Genomic DNA, 15,253 nt, shown 5'->3' on the forward strand with positions numbered 1-15,253 from the left:
CAACAATATATCTCATAGAAATCCCTGTAATTCATATAATCCTAATTTATTCTTTTTAATAGCTGCATATTGGGAAATTTTTAAATTATGCTTCCACTGTTTTTTGTACTATACAAACTGATACAAAAAAAAAATCCTTTCATAGATCCTCACAAACTATATTTATCATTCCAAGTGTCTAACTTTATATCTTTACTATAAATGTATTCAAAAGCACTGTATAGCATTGTTTGCGTGAATTCATGCTTTATGTAAATAGTATTATATCACACACATCCTTCTGCAATTTTCTTAAGATACTGTTCGAGTTTTATCCTTATTGATACATGCAAATTTAGTTGAGACATTTTTATATCTGTAAAGTATTTTTGCTATTTTTATTCTATTTTAATTAGAATTTTTATTTTAGTTTTTCTTTTCATTCTATTTATCTAGAATTCTTATTGGGAATAACTCCTGAACTTGATCAAACGTCTTTGCAATATCTATTGGTTATACAGTTAAATGTTTTTCAGTTTTAGTTTATTGATAGAGTTCTCCAATATTGAATGATCTTTGCACTCCTAGAATAAATTCTACTCTGTTATTTTAGCTTCATTTCTGAATTGAATTTACTAACATCTTAGAATTTCTCATCTATTGTCACAGTAAAACTAGTTACAGTTTTCTTTTTTGTATTCTATCTTTATCAGAATTTTGCATTAATGATAGGCTGCTGACTTCTTTAAAGGATTCTGAGAGCTTTCCACCTTTATATATGTTTGGATTATTTAAATAACATTGGATTTATCTGTTTTCTAAAATAAGATCAAATCAGCTATGAATGCTTCTGTTTCTGGTCAATCTTTAATAACTTTTTAGTCTCTTTTAAGGAAATCGATTTACTCAAGTTTTCCATATCTTGTAATAACTTTGCTAGGAAAACATCAATTTACTATAGTTTTTTTTTTCTCTCTCTCTGTCAGAGGTTAGCACGTAATATAGTCTCTTAGAATTCCTTTAGTATGTCCTGTATCTGTGTTTACATCTCCTTTCTCATGCCTTACCTTGCATATTTTCGCTAGTATTTTTTTTAACCTAATGAAGAAATCAAGGCTCATGAATTACCTATTTTATTGTTTGTTTATAAAGAACCAGCATTTGAGTTTGTTTATCCCTTCTAGAGTTTTTTATTTCATTAATTTCTGCCTTTTATTTCTTCTTTCCAGCTTCTTTTTTTTTTCCTTGAGGAAGATTAGCCCTCAGCTAACATCTGCCACCAATCCTCCTCTTTTTGCTGAGGAAAACTGGCCCTGAGCTAACATTCATGCCCATCTTCCTTTACTTTATATGTGGGACGCCTGCCACAGCATGGCTTGACAAGCAGTGTGTAGGTCCACACCCAGAATCCAAACCAGCAAACCACAAGCTGCCAAAGCAGAACGTGTGTGAACTTAACTACTGTGCCACCAGGCCAGCCCCAGCCCAGCTTCTTTTTCTTGTTACTCTTTTTCTAATTTCTTCTAAGTGCCAAGTTCCTTCATTGTTTGCCTTTCTTCTTCAATACAGAAGAAATTTAAGATTATAAATTTTTATCTGAGTAAAGTATTTAATGTATTTTGGTGTAAAAGTCTCCTTTCCTTTCTACACTGTTTGAAATTCCCCTTTTGATTTCCTCTTTGATCGAGGGGTTATCCAGCAGTGTTGCATAATTTCAGTAGGATTTTTCAAGTTATATAAAGCTTATCACAGTACTGTTTAGCATAGGAGAAAGTCTATACTTCTTTTTCTGGCATATGCTTAAACAGGTAGTACTCAAATGTGACACAGCTGTATCCCAAGAGGCCATGCATAAAATAAGTCAACGTTTTTAAGTGAATAAATACCAAAAGAAACAAAATTTTAAATGAAGAAATTTTTCTTCACTTAATTTTCTTAAAGTTGGCATAAAAGATAGTTAAATTTTCAAAAAAGCCTGCAAGAATCTAATGTTGCTAAAATAACACTCTACTAATAATAACCCTCCATCTCAGGGTTGTCCTCTTAGCTTTCTACAGCATTTTCTAAACAGCGTCTCTCACAACTAGAAGAGTAGGAAAGAGTTTAGAAAGAGCTGCATTCTCTAACAGTCACCCTCTTGGAGCTCTGCATATATGTTAGCATATCAAAGGCTCTGAGAAGTCCTGCTTACCTTTGGTTAAAGTCACCCTCTTGGAGCTCTGCATATATGTTAGCATATCAAAGGCTCCGAGAAGTCCTGCTTATCTTTGGTTAACTAAGCATTTCCTAAATGTTATTTGATTATCTCATTCTTTTATTAATTAATACCTATTAATTCTCTTTGGGAAATGCAAGCCAAGAAGATAGACATTCCTTGGAGAGAAAGACAGTCTAATCAAATTCTGTCTTCTCTGGGGGTTACTCACAGCTGGGGCTCAGAAAATGTCTGCTGAATGGCTTGGTACCAGAGGAGGTGTGATGTGGCAACAGCAGATGTTAGCGGGTCCACTGCAGCTGTTCTCAGTATGGTCATATATAAGTTGAGTTCTCTTAATAAGGAGTACTTAATATTTTGCATCAAAACACAAACTTTCTTTTCTATTTTACAATTGTAAATGGAAACTCCTAAGACTTTGGCCCTACCCAAATTCAAATATCAAAACCTAACTCCCTGAGGAGGCCAACAAAAACTCAGTTAAAATAATATTGCAGTTGCAACACCAGTCAAAGTATATAAACAAATATACACATGCACACACACCAGAATTATCACCACCACGGCTCCCCACCTCATCCCCATGTCTACTATGCAAAATGTCAGAGACTGATGACTTAGAATATCACCAGATCAGAGTATGTTCAAAGAAACAAAAGGACAAACATGACAATTGGTTTGATTGTCCATATTAAACTAAGCTAGTGGAACTGCATACTTATGATTCACTCATATAATTTCATGGTCACAAAGTGGTCAGTGAACTAGGTAGAGCCACCAAGCTTCAGAATTGCAAAAATAAGGACAATTTACATTGATTTAGCAAGAGAACTTCTAGTTTCAAAAACTGAGACATGAAATTTTATATTTGTGATAGGTACAACTAGCTCCCCGTAGAACTCTGATTTTGTTTGGGGCAACAATGCATACACAACTGGAAGGGATAAACCATAACTGATCTTTGCCAGTCATGGATCTCCTGATCCCCTTTGCCAGGTAAGCAACTTTTCAGGCTCCTTTGTAGTTACAAGTAGCTATGCCCGTGACCTAACCATGTGGGCAGGGAGACAAAGGAAGAAATCTGCTGGGAGGATTCTACAGATTATTCTTTCCAACATAAAGAGAGCCACACAGGAAAGCATTTGTCCTCACCTCGTCCATTTTGCCTAGGCCACTGGTGTGAGGAAAATAATGCCTGGGGCTAAATTCATCACCCTTTGACCATGAGGCAAGAAGCAAAAGCATAAGAAACTGACACGTTAAGGACAGTAGACTAGGAAGACAGTAAGACTCTGGATTCCTGATGACACCATTGAGTCAAGTGAACAAAGTCTGGATCTATCTACCTCCAGACTTCTTGTTAACAAATATCCTTACGGTTTAAGCGCCTGTTGGTTGGGTATGCTGTCACTGTAGCCAAGTGTTTCCTAACTGACATGGTAGTGCCTATGTTTTCACACTGTGATGAAAAACATAAACTACTTATTAAAATTTCAGAACTTAAGATTTTAGAAAAGCAATAGAGAAAGTAAGAGACTTTTAACTTTTCACTGCATGTAATGCTGTATTTAAATTGCCTTTACAAACACGAAATGTTTTGTAACATTAAATAATAGAATTTTTTAAAAATTTAAAAAGACAAACAATAGGAAAAATTGATCCATACCCGTACCTTTCCGTGTGTTCTCCGTCACATCTACCCCAAACTGGATAATGTCACCGGAAAGAATTTCACATGGTGGACTTTCTTCAGAGCCTCGACTCAATCTCTGGCTATTTATAAAGGTACCATTACTACTTTTAGTGTCTTGGAGATAAAACTGCAAAAACAAAATTTAAAAACAAAAGGCCAAAGATTAATAGTAATAATTCCAAACCTATTTTTTAAAAAAGTTCTTCCAACTTTGCAAACTACTGCAGGTGGATATTTTCCCCTATCAATTCAAACCATTCCTATCAGCTAAGGTTCTCCTTCAATATATATGAAATTAGAACCCTAAAACTGGGTGATTTAAAATTGAGCTAGACAAAATAGTGTGGTTACCTTGGAAAACAGTTTATAAGGCCCTCAAGATGTTAAACGTAAAGTTAGCATATGACCCAGCAATTCCACTCTGAGGTATATGCTCAAGAGAACTGAAAACATGTCCTCCCCAAAACTTGTACACGAATGTTCATAGCAGCATTATTCATAACAGCTAAAAAGCAGAAACAACCCAAATGTCCATCAATTGATGAAATGGGTAAATATCCATATGAAATTATATTATTTGGCAAAAAAAGTAATGAAGTACTGATTCATGCTACAACATGGATGAACCTTTAAAACATTACACTACGTAAAAGCAGTCACAAAATACCATAACATAATTCCATTTATATGAAATATCCAGAATAAGCAAATTCATAGAGACAAAAAGCACATTAGTAGTTGCAAGGGGCTGAGATGCCAGGGAAAAGAGGGTAGGGTAGGTGGAGAAAAGACTGCTAATGGGTACAAGGTATCTTTTTGGGGTTATTAAAATGTTCTAAAATTAGATAGTTGCCATGGTTGCACAGCTCCATGAATATACTAAAAACCACTGAATTCTACTCTGAAAGGGTGAATTTTATGGTATATGAATTTTATCTCAATAAAGTTATTCAAAAAGAAAAATCCAGCTAGATAAAATTCTAATTCTATCTTTGGTTTTCACTCTGACTTTGTAACTTTGTTCCTAGGATGTCTGGGTTAAATCAGAGGCAATGTTTATTCCACAGGCAAAGACAAGTGGTTTTAAGTAACACCTATAATTAACAGCTATCAGTTAGCTAACATACTTGGTATCAGAACAGCATCTTCAGTAAATTCTTTGCAATAAAGCAGACTGGAAGCACTAGAAACCAAAATACTGGAATCAGCTATGAAAGTACTATTTCCTGGCCTCCCAAACTTGCCTTTCATCACTTGGGTAATCTTCCCCCTTTAAAAAGGGAAGAAGTAGCAGGAGGCACAGGAAGCCTATTTATTTATTACTTACCTATCCTAAAAGAAATTAGGAACAACTAGGACCACACACAATAGACTCACTAGGAAGAAAACAACCAATAAAAAAAGATGTACCTTTCTTTTTGCATTTTTCTACACTCTCCAGCCCTGCTTATTCTAGCAACATATTTTCACTGAATTCCTTCCTAAGGAAGAAAGGAAAGAAGAAACTAATATTTATTAAAATACATGTTATGCCACCAGGCCCTCATTTAACCTTAACATTAAAACTATGATATAGATATTACTTTCATTTATAAACGAGAAAAATGAGGCACAGGCAAGTATCTTTCCAAAGGTCACAGAGCAAGGGAACACAGGAGCAAGGATTCAGATAACAGAATTAAAATGACCATTTTTTCCCATTACTTCATACTGACCTTTATGTTTCATTTATCCTTCACTCCTCCCACAAGCTCTCTTCCAAATGAAAGACAACAAAAGAATAAGCAATTTTCAGAAACTATGAAATGACATTTCTTTTCATTAATTCTTAGGTGACAATTTAAAGGCCACCAGGCTGTCTATAAATGACTTAGCTCTGTTTACAATTCAGAAGAGATCAACTGTTACTTCAGCTGGCAGTTTGTATATTTAATTACAGACCACTAATAAAACTGTGTTGATATTTTATAAGTCCACTTGAAATTTACAGGCCTTAACATTTCATGCCAGGAAGATAAGCACAGGCAATCCACTCAAGTAGAAACACTTACCCACAAATTTTTACTACACTGGAGCCTACTGTTATACTGTATAAAGGAGATTGCTTTCTGTTTTTTAATAAATATATTCTTGAAAAATGTGGCGGTATCTAGACTGTTTTGGTCATTTTCAGTAATGTATTCTTTGGCAAGCCAAATAAAGGAATTACACTAGATTCACAAACTTCAAGTTCTGATCCATTAGTGTGTTGCTAAGCCAACTTAGTGGGCTGAGACTAGCGTTTTGTTTTAAACATTGAAGAGAACAGAACAGAAATAAGAATATATAAAATGAGGTTTGGTACTATTTAGCAAACTTTGTTTGGAAAACAAAAAGGGGTGTGTGTGTGTGTATCTCAACACCTCATGTTTGTAGTTCTTAATTCTAAAATCACAAATTTTCAAATTAAAAAAATTTTAAATCAATATTAACCCAGATTCCTTTCATTGTGACAGGCCTATATTACTGTCCAAAGCACATTTAGCTTGAACACGTCATTTACACCAGTTGTTCATTCTGCCTCCGTTCTCAACCTGCTAATGGCTTCTAAAAACTTTAGAATAAAATCGAAAAGCCTATAAAGCCCTACATGACCTGGCTCCTGGTTCCCTCTCTAAACTCATTAACTTCCACTATTTTCTTCCCTCATCCCTCTCAGCCAACACTAACCTCCACTCATGTACCTGAGCCTCTGCTCTTGTGTACAGCTAGACTGCACTAGTTTACCTCCCTGCAGAAATATTTTCATTGATGTGATTTAACCTTCTACCCTTGGCTGTTTTGAAAGATTGATATTAAAAATGTTTCTGTACCTCCTATGAAACAATCTGCCATTATTCAGCCTACATCGTACAGAAGATAATCTATTTACTATCAGTTAGGTTCCTGAAAGTATAAAGAAGTCAACTTGTTTGCAAGGAACTGGGAAGGGACTAGGCTTACAAACCTCTGGACGCATTTCCCATAAGCAGGTATGTTTGTCAGTCCTCTGTCACTTTCAAACTAGAAATATTTTTCTCCTCTCTGCAGACAAATCTTCTTCTATCAGGCAGCTTTTATTTTCCTTAAAAGAGATCAGTTTTGGCCACTCTAAAAAAAAAAATCCTGTCAAAGCTTTAACTGTCTTTACTTCCTAGTAGCCTAAGGAATGCCCAAGTAGCTCTAGTGTTTGCACTAGCCACCGGGCAGTCACTTTGATGTTGAGCAGGTGTGTAAGTAGTACTGAATTTATAAAACCCTCTGTAGCTTGTGGCCAAAGTTCAACTTTCACTGATTTCAGGTTTTATCATTAACCCCTTACTTTCCCCGAATGAATGTCAAGCTCCCATAAATCTGGCATTGATGGTTATCCTAGAACTGAAAGGTTGTCCCTGTCCCATCAGTCACTTTTCCTCATCTCTTGCTGATTATGATTACCTTCAGTGACACAGGCACTGCGCTTTAAAGGTTACATAATTTGCCCTTCGGCCTTCAGAAAGTTCTTGCTTTTCATTCCACAAACAAATACACTTCATGTCACTTTCAACTTTGCTAAAATCTGTAAATACTTTAGTTTCCACTATAATGATAAAATGCTTCTTTCTAGCCCTTTCTACATTGACAGGTTTTGCAATATGTAAACACCAGTAGACCAACAACATTTGAACTAAAGCTTCAGAATAAAGCACAAACATAGTAGACATGCCATAGGCCAGAAGCCGGAAACTCTAAGTATATAGAGGGGAGTTTTTAAAATGTGAATGCAGAATGGATTATGGATTCCAGTTGGCAGATGCTGAGCACATCATGGATTTTGAATCTACCTGAATCACCAGCTAAGATCAAACAGAGTGACTAAGGTAGAAAAACCAAAATCCCACAGACAACATTTACAACAAAAGTAGGTAAAAAGGTATCCTTATGAACCTCAAAACACAAGTGAGCGGAAAAAACCATCAACAGCCACCAGACAAGCAAGAAATCAGCATCTGTGAAGAAGGATGCATAGGGAAGCAATGGGGCATTTGAGAGACTTCAGGAGAACATCAAAATAGTCACTATGAATTCACTGGACAATATGATGGCCAATTTGAGAAGAAAAGCTGAAAATGGGAAAGGTTTAGCCCAATTCAGTAACAAGTGAGTACAAGCTAAGTTCTGAAGAAGGCTGGAGCAGTCCGAGTTATATAAATTCTCTTTTTTTCTTATTTTTTTTTAAAGATTTTTTTTTTCCTTTTTCTCCCCAAAGCCCCCCAGTACATAGTTGTATATTCTTCGTTGTCGGTCCTTCTAGTCGTGGCATGTGGGACGCTGCCTCCGCGTGGTTTGATGAGCAGTGCCATGTCCGCGCCCAGGATTCGAACCAACGAAACACTGGGCCGCCTGCAGCAGAGCGCATGAACTTCGCCACTCAGCCACGGGGCCAGCCCCTATATAAATTCTTATAATCAACCTACCTACCAAAACTGCCTTCCAAGATAGGGCTCCACACTGAGAGAAAGTTGTGGAGTGTGGAACCAAAATTAAGCAGGGCAGGGACAATAGAGACAAGAAAAGAAAAGGTCCAGATAAAAGTGAAGAAGAGGAAGGAAGTGACCATATTTCTGAACACTTTACAAAAGCAACAGAAGAGGGAGCTCTTTGACATTAGAAAAGTTATCCTGAATCACAACCCCTTCTAAAAGTTCAGGAAACAAATTTCACATAAAAATGAGCAACAGAAAAATATCAAGGTTCCATCCCAAACAGTTATTTTAAGAAAAAAGGGACTAAAGAGCAGAATAACATCTCTTCAGATAACGAAAGACAGACCTTGGGAAGAAATAAAAATCATAACATACTATTTCAAAACAAGCTAAAAGACATGAAGAAAATAATTCAAAAAAAAAAAAGAAATATAAATCACAATTATAACACTTTAGGAAAGGTGAAAGACCTCAAAAAAGAAACAGAAATGAAAGGAAAAAAATTTCAGAAACGAAAACTAAATTAGAAGGACACAAGTGACTAAATATAACAAATAATGCATTAAGAGAAATAAAAAGCAAAAAGGAGGAGTTTTGTTTTTTGTTGGGTTTTTTTGCTGAGGAAGATTCACCCTGAGCTAACATCTGTTGCCAATCTTCCTCTTTTTGTATGTGAGCTGCTGCCAGAGCATGGTCACTAACAGAATAGTGGTGTAGGTCTGTGCCCAGGAACCGAACTTGGGCCACTGAACTGGAGCATGCTGAACTTAACCACTAGGCAACAGGGGATGGCCCAGGAAATTTTTAAAAATCAAAAATAAATGAAATAAGTTACATCAGCAAAATAGTGAAGTAGGCAGCACCAAGCTCCCATCACTCTTCAGAAAACTGAAAAACAAGCAGAAACCTTTAGAATCAACTTTGTTAGAACTCTGGAAAACAAAGTTTTACAGCAACCAAGTAAACACTGAATCAAGAAAAAGGCAACTTAAAAATGGTAGGAAATCTTTGTGGCATTACTTACTCTTGTCCCATCCCCTTCCCCAGTACAAGAGAAATCTAGAAGACATCGTCCTGCATTCCCAGTACCTGGTTCCAGAGAGAGCAGAACACATCCAAATTGCAAATAACTGTGCTTATCTCTTCTAACCTGTCTGGGACTACCTGAGGACTGACCCAAGGCTCTCATCTCTGTTTAGCCTAACTGAGACCCCACCCAAGCTGGAAAAGCAGTGGCTGGTTGAAAAAGTGGGATTTAACCCAAGTGGTTCAACGTAAGAAAGTCAATCAATGTAAATACCACATTAACAGAAAGAAGGGGGGGGAACCACACAATAATCTCAATTAATGCAGAAGAGGCATTTGACAAAATCCAACACCCTTTCATGATAAAAACACTCAGAAAGCTACAATTAGAAGGGAACTTCCTCAACATAATAAAGTACATTTATGAAAAACCCACAGCTAACATAATACTCAATGGTGCAAGATCAAAGGCTTTCTTCCTAAGATCAGGAACATGACAAGGAAGACTGTTTTCACCACTGCTATGCAGTACAGCACTGAAAATTCTAGCCGGACACAAGAAAAGGAAATAAAAGGCATCTTATTGGAAAGGAAGACGTAAACTAAGTCTATTCACAGATAACATGATTTTATATATGGAAAATCCCACAGAACCCACAAGAAACCTACTAGAGCTAATAAATGAATTCAGCAAAGTTGGAGCTGGCAAAGATAAACACACAAAAATCAGCTGTGTTTCTACACATGAGCAATGAACAATCTAAAAAGGAAATGAAGAAAGCAATTCCATCTACAACAGCATCTAAATAAAATACCTAGGAATAAATTTAACCAAAGAGGTAAAAGACTTGTATACTGAAAACTACAGAATATTGCTGAAAGAAATTAAAGAAGACTTAAATAAATAGAAAGACATCCTATGTTCATGGATTGGAAAACTTAATATTGTTAAAGTATCAATATTAACCAAAGTGATCTACAGATTTAATGCAATCCCTATCAAAATTCCAACAGCTCTTTTTGCAGAAATGCAAAGTTGGTCCTCAAATTCATACAGAATTTCAAGGGAGTCTGAATAGGCAAAACAATCTTGAAAAAAAAAACCCAGCAAATTTGGAGGATCCACAATTCCTGAATTCAAAACTTACTACAAAGCTACAGTAATCCAAACAGTGTGGTACAGGCATAAGGACAGACATAAAAGGAACAGAATTAAGAGTCTAGAAATAAACCCATACATCTAGAGCCAAATGAATTTTGACAAAGGTGCCAAGACCTTCCAATAGGAAAAAAAACAGTCTCTTCAACAAATGGTACTGAGACAACTGGATAACCACACGCAAAAGAATGAAGTTGGACCCTTACCTCATCCCATATACAAAAATTAACACAAAATGCATCAAAGACCTAAATATAAGAGCTAAAACCACAAAATTCTTTTCAGCCATTATGTCTTCCAATATTTTTTCCTGCCCCTTTCTTTCTCTCTTCTCCTTCTAGGATTTCCATAATGTGTGTTGATGCACATGATGGTGTCACATAGGTCCCTTAGGTATTGTTCATTTTTCTTCATCTTTTTTCTTTCTGGTTCTCAGAAAGGGTAATTTCAATTACCCTATCTTCAAGTTTTTTGATTCCTTCTTCTGCCTGCTCAAATCTGCCACTGAACCTTCCAGTGAATTTTTATTTCAGCTATTGTAATTCTTACAATTTCTCTCTCCCTATTGATATTCCCCACTTGTTCACACATTGTTCTCCTGATTTCCTTTAGTTCTTTGTCCATGATTTCCTTCAGCATTCTGAGCATATTTAAAACAGTTAATTTAAAGTCTTTGTCTAATAAGTCCACTGTCTGAGCTTCCTCAGGGATGGTTTCTGTCAATTTCTTTTCTTCCTGGGTATGGGCCACAAGGTCCTATATCTTTGTTTTGTAATTTTTTGTTGAGAATTGGATATCTTGAATATTGTAATGTGGTAACTCTATAAATCAGGCTCTGTCTTCTCCCTGAGGATTGTTGTTATTTGATGAAGGCTGTCATCGTCCGTTTAGTGACCTTTCCAAACTATTTTTTGCGAAGACTATATTCCTTGTCACGTCATCATTGAAGTCTCTATTCTGTTATCTCCATGGTCAGCTAGTGACCTGACAGAGATTTCCTTAAATGCCGGGCTCCAATAAGAAAAAGAAGGGGAGGGGTTGTCTCTTTAAATCCCCTTGGCAGATGCCAGGGAAGCCACTTTAGCCCATGAGGTTTGAAACAATGGCCAGCCTCTGTGCCGGACCCTTGGCAATCAAAACACACAACCCCAATTTTTGAAGGACAAGTAAGTCCACCAGGAACCATGGGCCACCATCCCACAGCTGACTGCTGCAGGTCTGGGGGACAAAACATGGTAGCCACTATGCAAAACACTGAAATTCTTGTAAATCTACTAGCCTCTTTCTTCATTAAGCACTCGCCTGGAGGCTGTAAGTGTTTGATTAGACTCCAGAGTTCCAAAATAATTGCTTCAAATAGTTGAGGCTAGCTTAACAGTTGTCTTGGTGAAGAAACCAATTTTTGGACTTCCATCTCCACCATTTTCCGTGATGTCACTCCCACTAGCCTCGTTTCGACCTACAAATCTTTTCTTGGGCCAAACTAAACAAGTCCTTAATCTATAAGAATAGCCACCATTTATTGACTACCTGCTATGTGCAGGCACTACTGATCCTCACAACAATCCTACCAAGTAGATATTACCATCTCAATTTTATAGATTAAGAAACTGAGCCTCAGGTATATTAAGTAGATTGCCATGGTCTCATAGCTATTGCAGATTTGGCACTGCTATTCCTTCAAAACCTCTACACTGCCTTCCTCCTCTCCTACTTAGACTTTTAAACGCTTTCCGGTCTTTGAGTCCAAACTTACAAAATCCTACTTTGTTTATGCAGTATTCTTGAAGCAATTAGAATAGGAAGAGCCAGTTCCAACTCTAATTCTACCATTAAGGCAAATCATTCATTCTACAACACTTACTGGGCAACTGTCTGGGCAAGATTGCACATCCATAAAATCAAATGCAGGGCAACTCTACACTGAGAATAAATTAAGAGAGTATGAATTAAGTACCAAAATTCTGAAAGGCTGGTGAAAAATACAGTTAGGAACAGTCAGTTGCTAAGGAAGACTTACAAGTGAGGGTGGTGATTTGAATGAAAGGCAAGGAGAAGAAGGAGGTGAAGGAGGAGGTGAAGGAGGAAGAGGTATTGCAGTACATTTATATATAGTTACGGCCCAGCTCCAGAGGGTAACAAAAACCAAAGAAAGAAAGAAGTGGGGAAATGCATGATAGAGTGAAGCTATAAGAGAGGGCTTTGTGCACTGGACTAAGGAGTTGTGATTTCTTAAGAGAGAAGCCACTACTAAAGAATTTGATGAAAATATTATTTTAGGGAGATTATTCTAACAGCTCTGATAATCTAGCAGCTGTATGTAGGATGAATTGCAGTGGGAGTCACTAGAAATATGGAAATCCATGACTTGTACCTTTTTGCCACCAACGATTTACAGTCATGTACCACAAAATGACGTTTTAGTCAAGAACAAACTGCATATACGACGGTGGTCCATAAGATTTAGTACTGTATAGCCTAGATTAGTACCATCGAGGTTTGTGTACATACACTCTATGATGTTCACCCAATGACAAAATCACCTAATGACACATCTCTCAGAACATATCCCCATAGTTAAGCAAAGCATGACTGTAGTTATTTCTTAGAGTACACCAAACTCTTTATATGCATGTTACATATGCATTTATCTGCTTATATAATCTTCCTGGCTTCCTGACTAGCAAAGCACCACGTGTTTCAGAGGCTGGAATTTTTAAGTTGTGCCACTGAAAGAGGAAATACAAAGATTTATTCATATGCTATACAAAAACACACAGAAATGTGGTAAAGCGTTCTCACCAAAATGAAATCTCACATATAAACTCAAATGAACTTATCAACATACCACCCAAAGGTCTTGCACGTGTTACGAATTTGCCGGGATTTTTTCCATCTCCCAGTGACATTCCAGACACATTTACTGTACAGTAATTTTTTCTTGCAGAGACAGCTCACAAGAAAAAAGGGAAAGAAAAAGTATTTCTCTCTCTCTCTACATCAGAATAGAGATAAGATTATGAAGGACAGAAGTAGAGAAGGTGGGAAGGAGAAATTTTTAAAAATTTAATGAGAACATTATAAAACATACAAAATGCAGCTAGAATGATTACATCCTTCTTAAATATGCAATCAAATTGTGACAATCCTTCACCGAGAATTGAGGACACAGTAAATTAGATTTCTGAAGCTCAGCAAGATACAAAATAAACATATCATCAAAACATTACAGTTCTGAGAAGTAAGGCTATTGAAAGCCTACATCAAACTCTAATTCGGAGGGGCTGGCCCCGTGGCTCAGTGGTTAAGTTTGTGCGTTCTGCCGCAAAGGCCCAGGGTTTCGCTGGTTCAGATCCTGGGCACGGACATGGCACCGCTCGTCAGGCCATGCTGGGGTGGCGTCCCACATGCCACAACTAGAAGGACCAACAACTAAAATATACAACTACGTATTGGGGGGATTTGGGGAGAAAAAGCAGAAGGAAAAAAAGAAAAGATTGGTAACAGTTGTTAGCTCAAGTGCCAATCTTAAAAAAAACCCTCTAATTTGGAGGAGATTAACCTATTTCCCATATCCCAAAACTGTTGTGGTGACAAGCAAATCCTGATTCTTTTCTCCTCTCATGGAACATCAATCACTGCAAGATGCATTCAACTTTGTCTTTGAGGTTCCTACTCAGGTAACTGGTATTAAAGAACAAATACTGATCCGAAACTGAACCCATTAGACCCCAAGAGGTCTCTAATTACCTCAAAGAACGTCAAAATTTTAATTCCAATATTTAAAATATGTATTTGTAAAAATGCCACGTATTCTAGCACATTAAGGATAAAACAAGGTGATATTGTCATATTTTAAATACACAATGCTCTGACTATAATTTATAGTCATTATTTTCCTCATAAAATGTTAGCTTAGGGGGCCGGCCCCGTGGCTGAGCGGTTAAGTTCGCGTACTCCACTTCGGCGGCCCAGAGTTTCGCAGGTTCGGATCCTGGGTGCAGACACGGCACTGCTCATCAAGCCATGCTGAGGCAGCGTCCCACATGCCACAACTAGAAGGAACCACAACTAAAAATACACAACTATGTACCAGGGGGCTTTGGGGAGAAAAAGGAAAAATAAAATCTTTAAAAAAACAAAATAAAATAAAATGTTAGCTTAAATCATCCTGAGATCAGCTGAAACAACAACAAAATAATTGCACCACTACTCTTTATCTCTGATAGGCAAAAAACCTCACCCATAGAATAATAGCCTTGTTTGCCACAAAAGGAAATCATAGTGATCACATTTGTGGGAAATATAGAACAAGGTGACTATTTTTAAAGGATGTAGCCTTGCATACTGTTTAATAATGCACATGATAGGCTCAATCTAGGGACAGTTGATATTGATTTATATAGTCACTAAGAGGTAGGGGAGAGGGAGAAGCTAAAAAAAAATCACATCGAAGATCAGCAAAATTGGCAAAACGCAGGAATCTAGATAGTATTTAGAAAAAAAAAAAACACCCACACATAAAAACAATTTATTTGGCAAAGAAATTCAATGGAAATGTTGAAAGATGCAAATAGTACATCTGCCTAAAAAAGGAACATTCATAGCTTTTCCAAATGCTTATTAAAGTGGGCAGCCCCCATGGCTGAGTGGTTAAGTTTGCACGCTCCCCTTCAGCGGCCCAGGGTTTTGCAGGT

General features: G+C 36.9%; 1 protein-coding gene across 33 annotated transcripts in view; it reads right to left on the bottom strand.

Moving 5' to 3' along the window:
* Positions 1-15,253, bottom strand: part of SLMAP (sarcolemma associated protein) — a 158,934-nt gene that overhangs the window by 85,479 nt on the left and 58,202 nt on the right. For 21 of the 33 annotated variants that reach the window (XM_046654982.1, XM_046654990.1, XM_046654908.1 and 18 more), the window contains exon 2: positions 3,867-4,014. In XM_046654982.1, coding sequence (XP_046510938.1) covers positions 3,867-4,014 — 148 coding nt within the window. Of the gene's footprint in view, positions 1-3,860; positions 4,015-5,297; positions 5,351-15,253 lie in introns of those variants that run through there. The other 12 variants (XM_046654900.1, XM_046654821.1, XM_046654848.1 and 9 more) reach the window with 2 other exon arrangements.

Source organism: Equus quagga, chromosome 1, assembly GCF_021613505.1.
Source record: "Equus quagga isolate Etosha38 chromosome 1, UCLA_HA_Equagga_1.0, whole genome shotgun sequence".
NCBI lineage: Eukaryota > Metazoa > Chordata > Mammalia > Perissodactyla > Equidae > Equus > Equus quagga.